General features: G+C 40.2%; 1 protein-coding gene and 1 non-coding gene across 3 annotated transcripts in view; both read left to right on the top strand.

Moving 5' to 3' along the window:
* Positions 1-1441: 1441 nt before the first annotated feature.
* Positions 1442-7671, top strand: part of AHCYL2 (adenosylhomocysteinase like 2) — a 54710-nt gene continuing 48480 nt past the window's right edge. The window contains exon 1 of one of the 2 annotated variants that reach the window (XM_012805180.2): positions 1442-1768. In XM_012805180.2, the coding sequence (XP_012660634.1) occupies positions 1712-1768 (57 nt within the window). In that variant the 5' untranslated portion in view covers positions 1442-1711. The remainder of the gene's footprint in view (positions 1769-7671) is intronic. The other variant, XM_012805182.2, reaches the window with a different exon arrangement.
* On the top strand, positions 2965-3071 carry LOC111725330. Its single transcript, XR_002773413.1, has one exon. It is a non-coding gene; the product is annotated as a U6 spliceosomal RNA (small nuclear RNA).

Genomic DNA, 7671 nt, shown 5'->3' with positions numbered 1-7671 from the left:
AAAAAAAAAAAAAATAAAAAAAAATAAAAGGAAGACCAGAGAACAATAACTAGAGGTTGCTGTGAGCTAAGGCTGAAATACCAAATAGCAAAGTTGAACACCCTGACCTCAGAGGGCCTTATCTTCCCTGCATCTCATCAAGTTTCTCTCTTGACACCACTCAAATTGCTATACACCATAGCTCCTTTACTTCCACTTCACTGTTCTCTTCTTACTGCACCTGCTCTCCACTCTCCCTGTGATTTCTACTTCTTTGACACCTCTGAACGCATCTCGTACAATAGTCCCCTTCTGTTTTCACTTGCCTTTCTCTCTAGTCTATACCTCTGGCCAATCATCTGAATGGTGCCCTCTCTGGCATCTTACATTACCTCTTCCCTAACGTTACCTCCCCTCCATTCTGCATCCAGAGGACCATTCTCTTAATTAGTGAAGGTCCTACAGGGTAACAAACCTGTAATCATTATAATATTATGACTGTCCCTCCAGAGAAATTATCCACTGCGTCCTTGGTCCTTGGAGGGGACCAAGGCAGGCATATATTCTTGTTGGACTTCCTTTGTGCCCGAAACCTATGGTACTCTTATTGGATAATGTACTCTAGGAATGAACTAAACAGGTAAAGAAGGTTAGATCACCTTTTTTTCTAGTTATGTCTTATTTCCAAAGTGTACAGTAAGGAGAGAGCTGATAGAGGGACATAAAGTGAAACAGCTTCCAAGAGCCTTTAAGGTGATAGTGTACAGGACTACCGTGTTGGCACCTTATTTCTTCTGAAACTAGACCAGTGCATAAAAACTGACATTGGTTAGGGACTTTGAGGCAGCACCAGTCTTGCTTGGAAACCCTAGCTCTCCTCTAAACCTACTCTGGTGGCTCCTAACTAGCTTCAATGAAGCTGCCTTATGTTCAGTACCTGTGTTGTTTCTGTAGCTAAGAGCCCTAAGAGTTTCATGTACATAGCATAAGGAGCCAGCAGAGGGAGCTGTGGTCCGAGAACTTTCTTCAGAGCTTCTAAGAAATTAGGATTTTGCAAAAGATTTTCCCAGGCTCCATCTGAACCTCCCATGCAGTAAGAATTTAACTTGAGATATGTCAGAGTTTGGTGCCAGACCCCTGGTGTGAGCAGATGGGGAGCTTCTGCATAGCTGTTTAAACTTGAAGGCCGTAAGGAGCTCTTGATTTCAAGGAAACGCCTGTTTACTGTACTAATCCAAATCAAGCAACTCTTGAGAAATGGGAGTGCCTTCTTGACCTCAGTCTTTATTGATCTTGGTATCACTACCTCCAGTGACGTGTACTGAGGGGCGGGAGAAAATTAACAAGTGCCTTACACATGGGAAGTGAAGGAAGTCTGACTGCTGCTGCAGCGAGTCCCCACTGGGGAAGTGGTGTAAAGTGTTTGGGTAGCATTAAACAGTGAGTGCACAGTGAGAAATACAGTGCTTGGGTGCAGCATTTTGCATCAGCTCTGATTTTTGCATCAGAAGCAGAAGGCTTTGAAGCCAGCCAGTAAAAGGACTTGTCAGGCAATTGACTGATGATCTTTCTTTGAATAGGAGGTTGCCGTGAAAAGGGAGGCAGCTTCTGCTAGCCACTGTGAACTCTGAATCAGTAGGTTTGGGTCTGCTTTGGGGCACTCAGATAACCCTGGCATTTCCAAACCAGCTTTCCCTTTTGCTTCAGGACATATCTTACCCAAGCCTGCACTATGGAGAAGTGGGACGGTAATGAGGGCACCTCAGCTTTTCACGTGCCTGAGTGGATGGTGAGTTCTTTGGTCACTTTGTTTTTCCTTCTGTTTCTTGATAATGAGAGGCAGCCATTTCTGGCAGGTGATAAGGATCACCTGTAGAAGCTCCTATCAAAATCTGTGATGGGGGAAACATTTATTACTCTAATTTCTGATTAGTTCCTATGTACTGGCTCCCCCCACGCCCCCCCCCATTTCTTAATTACCAGTGGAGCTAGGGAAGGTGTCAGAACTGCCTGGCTTCCTTTGGTGGGGGGAGAGGGGGGTCTTCCTACAGCTGCTGGTGTGCCGTATAGGCCGAATTATCCTGTGATTGCTTTGTGTTTCTGTTTTCAAGCTAATGCTTATGTTATTCCTCTGGGAGTAAAGAAAAAGAATAAGGAAAGGATGGTGGCACACTCCTGTAGCTCCTGCTACTCAAAGTGAGAGGATTGCTTGAGATCAGGTTCAAGACCAGTTTGAGCAACATAGCAAGATCTTCAGCTGAAAAAAAAAAGGATGGAAAACAACAACTTAGAGAAATCGTGCTCTTTCAAGTCTCTTCTTAGAGATTTAAAACATCTCTCCCCTCCCTGCGGATTTTTTTTATTCTAGTCAAAACATTTCCCCAACTATTTTCCCCCTTACCTATTTTCCCCTTGGGGGAAATATACTCTTTATATGTATGTATATTTCTATAGGGCAGAAACTGTAGTTCCCTTGGTATAGTTCTTCAAAATACCATTATTTACCAGGTAAATAGTTTTAATGTAATGATAATAAGAACTTATTTGTTGATAAAAACTGGTACATAAACTTAATATTTTGGATCCAATTTCAACTTTTGATTTAAAAACAGTAAACATTGTTATAATTACAACTCGTTTCTAGATTTAGCCTGATTTATTATAGCCTATACAGGTTTGTGTGACATACAGATTTTTTTTTTCTATAGAAAACTGGTTAGACTCTACAGTATATTTCAAGTTCTTTTTAGTGTTTGTGGACTTGAAGAAATAACTATTGACAATGAGATTGAATATCCCATAGGCCTTGCAACGGCCCAGCTGAGGAGCCTACATTTCAACTCTGGTTCTAACTATTATTTTTTCTCGTGGAGGTTATGGCTGTTATTCTTGATGCCATTTCAAAACATTGTGCTCAGTTTAAAAATATTTGATGAAGAGAAAGCCTATCCATCCACAAACTTGTGTTTTAGAATATAATATATTGTGCTCACTTCGGCAGCACATATACTAAAATTGGAACGATACAGAGAAGATTAGCATGGCCCCTGTGCAAGGATGACACACAAATTCGTGAAGCATTCCATATTAAAAAAAAAAAAGGATATTAAAAAAAAATAAATTACTTTGTGTTTATTAAAAAAAAAGAATATAATATATTTTAGAATTAATAGGTTTAATTATTACTTAATGGAATCATTCTTGTTGGGTTTTTTAGTTTGTTTTTCTGAATCTCTACCCACTTGCTAATAAGAAGGGAGAGCAAGAAGTTTGTCTGTCTTAAGGGAGGGATCACATTAAGGTATTACACTTTGGTATTTCCATAAAGTAATTATTACAGAAGAATTCAATTGAACATTAATGTGCCAACTCAGAATCAGAGTTTTCACAGTAACTCTTGTTGCTGTAAGAAATCATCCTCACTGTCATGCCTGCTTAGCGCATCCCCTCAAGAGGAGCTCCTACTGAACTTTTACCCATTTAACTTCTCTTTATGGGAATAGGAAAACTCCCCTAAAGGAATTAGTGTGACTGCTGCTTAAGGAATATAACCTAGTCCTGGAACTTATCAGCTTTTAGAAAACATTATTTAATAAAACACAGATCTGCTCTGTTGTTAATATGGCATTCCTTTTACTTAGCAACTTCTTGGTCCTTCTCTCTGGAAAACCAGGAATATACCTTTGATCAGTAATTTTTGAACAACAATGAGAAGGAGTAAGGAAGGATTTGCCTTTAATAACACAGTTGTCTCATTTGCTATCTTTTCCTTGCCAACGACTTTTGAGGCTTTCTTTCAGATAGTATATAAGTCATTAACTTCTGACCTGGTCTGTGGAAATACTTCATTGCCACTGATAATCCACATAGCCAGGAAAGCTAGCCACTGAGCACCCTCTAGTGTATTTGCCTATAGATTTTTCAGGCTGACTTGTGAAATGTTAAAGTGCCTTTTAAATCCCCAAGAGAAAACTCTGGAGCCAGATCCCATGTTGGGCAAAAATTCAAATTAAGAAAATTTTAACAAATGTCTGACTCATATTTCAGTTTATATATTAGTAATGAAGTTTCCACCAAGACTATCTCTGTCACCAAAGGAAATATGTGAAGCCTCTCAAACTTACTTTCAGGAGAAAAATTTAGTAGAAAAGGTTGTCTCCATTTTTGTTAATAATCACTAGCAGAAGGGACTTGTGTACCCCTCAGAAAATAGGACTCAGACCATAGATAGATGACAGTACTCACATCTCTGATTCCCAGCTGGGAAATAAGCCAGGATGAAGTTTGAAGAACCCCATCTCAAGAATTGACGAGGTAGAACTTCAAGGTACTGTTTGTTCCATCAGTCACTGCAAGACTTCTTCTGGACCCTCTGCTCCTTAGCTGTTTTGATGCAAAAGATTTTCTTAGTGTTGCTCAGGCAGTTTTACTGCTGAAAGATTGCTGAAAGGTTGAGAAACATTCTTTTAAAGATTGTCTTTATTAATGTGATTTACTTCCCCTGAGAAATCTTTGTTTTACATGCATGGTGATCAGCAGTAACTTTTTTTCAACGTGTCTACATTTTAATAGTTCCTCCTCCTCCCACGCAAGCTCTCTGTAGTGCTTGGTACTTTTCCATAGGAGATCTGGTTGACTGACTTTCTTGAGTACCCAGCCAGCTTGCTACCCAGTATTCTTTCAACTAAAAGTAATCCCTTTCATAAGTAAAGAGTTTATTCAAGCTGCTCGATTTTTTTTTTTTAAAGACAGAGTCTCATTTTATTGCCCTCAGTAGAGTGCTGTGGCATCACAGCTCACAGCAACCTCCAACTCCTGGGCTTAAGATGATTCTGTTGCCTCAGCCTTCTGAGTAGCCAGAACTACAGGCACCTGCCACAACGCCCGGCTATTTTTTGTTGCAGTTTGGCTGGGCCATGTCAGAACCCACCACCCTCGGTATATGGGGCTGGTGCCCTACCCATTGAGTCACAGGCACCGCCCCAAGCTGCTCATTTGGGTTAGAAGGGAGAAGTGTCTTGAGGAACATTTGCACAGTATTTACTTGGAAGTGAGACAAACTTTTATTTGATAAATGGTGGTAGAGGGAGCTTGAGTATAGGTCAAGATTGGCACTGAAAGCAGAAACCCATTTGAAAAACTGTTGAGAACTATGTGTATGTAGTTTTCCCCTCCCCAGGAAAACACACAAACATAAAATTTTGTGTACTCTTTTAGGGGACTCTAGAGATCCATGGATTCTAGGTTAAGAATGTTTGACCCAGGCTCGGCGCCTGTGGCTCAAGCGGCTAAGGCGCCAGCCACATGCACCTAAGGTGGCAGGTTCGAATCCCCAGCCCGGGCCCGCCAAACAACGATGATGGCTGCAACCAAAAAATGGCCAGGCGTTGTGGCGGGTGCCTGTAGTCTCAGCTACTTGGGAGGCTGAGGCAGGAGACTCGCTTGGGCCCAGGAGTTGGAGGTTGTTGTGAGCGTGATGCCATGGCACTTTACCTAGGGGGATAGCTTGAGGCTCCGTGTCAAAAAGAAAAAAAAAAAAAAAAGAATGTTTGACCTAAAAGAATAGAAATGTTAATATTTTAGACTTATATATATCATTATGTAGTCTTTAGAGCCCTCTCACATTTTATTATCTCAGCACACATTTTATGTAGGCAAAGTAGATATTGTCTCCATTTTGCAAATGAGCATTACATATGTTAAAAAATGGAGCTACAGATACATCCTTTGTATTACTACTTTATGTACTTTAAAGAAATTAATTGGTTTCTCTTTGTCTAATCCTCTTTAGAGTAAATAGGTCTTCTATTCTCCCCATGAGTCCTGTTTTCTAATTATTAGCTGTCTATGCTTAAGAGTCTTATGGAAATCAGAATTAGACCCACTTTTTTTTAGACCCTGTGTTGGGTATAAAGAAAGGATCACCTTACCCTGTTCTCTGACCTTTCAAATGACCTTTTCTTTTCTGCCTGTGAACATGCCTCCATGGTTGTAGCCATGGATGGGATAGGATATTGGGCTAAAGAGAGAGTCAAGAGAATCAGGGCAGCTTTATTCATGACTGGAGAAAATGTTAGAACAGTGCTTCTCAAAGTGTGATACCAGACCAGCAGCATCAGTATCACCCAGGGACTTGTTAGAAATGCAAAATCTTTCCCCACTCAGACATAGTTAAGTCAAGAAGTCTGGCGGTAAGGCCCAGCAGTGTGCTTTAACAAGTGATTTTGATCTAACTAAAATGTGATAACTACTCTGTTAGATAATTTGTTAAGTGGTAAGGCTTAAAAACCTGTCAATCATAGTATTCATAGTATTCCGAAATGGTTGGGCTCAGGTTTAGTTATTTTAGCCATTGGACCAAGGAGTTCCTTCTTACCTGAGGAAAGTAAGAAACCAGTTTAGTTACATGCATGCATACTAGTGCAAACATCCTTCTTAGGAAGAGCCGATTCGTCAAGCAAGCAGGCAAAGTGGTCTCTCTCACTTGAAATTCTGAGTAAGCGATCAGGATTGTCGTGAGTGATGGTACATACCAATATTTGAGTTCAGTTAATTTCTGTTTCCATTTTTGGTAATGGCATTGGGCAAAGTTGCCAGTTAAATGGCTGTTAAGAGTTAGAACTCATGGCTCAAAGGAGTGGGGTGCCAGCTCCATATGCTGGAGGTGGCCGGTTCAAACCCAGCCCCAGCCAAAAACTAGAAAAAAAAAAAAGAGTTCTAACTCATATAAGTGTTTGAGAATTATGGCTTGATCAGAGCCCCACAAGCATCAGGGATGATATCATTTCTAAGACTCACTCTAATAAGAAAGTAAATTTAAAGAATAATTTTAAATTAAATACATTTAAAGATAAATTTAAGAGGATTAAGTTGGGGCTAGTGCACCAAGTCTTCTAGGGCCAGAAGACTTCTTTGGTCCTTCTGATTAATATCATAGGGTGTGGTATAGTGGAAAGAGCTTCAGCTCTGACATAACCACAGGCTTGAATTCAAGTCCCATCACTTACTTGCTGTGAGACCTTGGGCAAACTATTTGTTCTCTCAGAGCTGCTTTGTCAAATGAGAATAATGATGCCTTATTCTTAAGATTCTTAAACAGATTAATAGAAGTGACATACATTACACAGGGCTGTGCATATAGTAATGTGATAAATATATATATTATATATATATATTTTTTAAGTATGTTTTTTGGCCAGGGCTAGGTTTGAACCCGCCACCTGCGGTATATGGGGCCAGCGCCCTACTCCTTTGAGCCACAGGCGCCAGTAATGTGATACATATTAATTCTTCTCCCCTTCTCTTCTTTCAGAGAAGTCAGTAAACACTATGTAACATGACCTTTTCTCTAAAAATAAAGATTATTCTTAAAAAATAATCTATATTCTTTCTTGTACTCAACAAGCAGTCTCTTTTTTTTTAAGGAAGAATTCAAATTACTTTCCCTTCTAGCTTCTGTAGCATACTTTCATATTTGCTGGGTCCTGTTCAGAAATTAAACAGATAATGTTATTCTTTGCCCTTTTGTTTGAATCTTTATTTGCTATGTAATTAGGTTATTATTTTGATGAAGACTCTGAGGAGATAAGAAACTCCTCTTTGGGCTCGGCGCCTGTGGCTCAAGCGGCTAAGGCGCCAGCCACATACACCTAAGGTGGCGGGTTCAAATCCCCAGCCCAGGCCCACCAAACA

This window comes from Otolemur garnettii, unplaced genomic scaffold, assembly GCF_000181295.1.
Source record: "Otolemur garnettii isolate 467f Iridium unplaced genomic scaffold, OtoGar3 scaffold00037, whole genome shotgun sequence".
Classification (NCBI taxonomy): Eukaryota; Metazoa; Chordata; class Mammalia; order Primates; family Galagidae; genus Otolemur; species Otolemur garnettii.
Note: the sequence above shows the minus strand (reverse complement) of the source record. Positions and strands in the feature narration are given on the sequence as shown.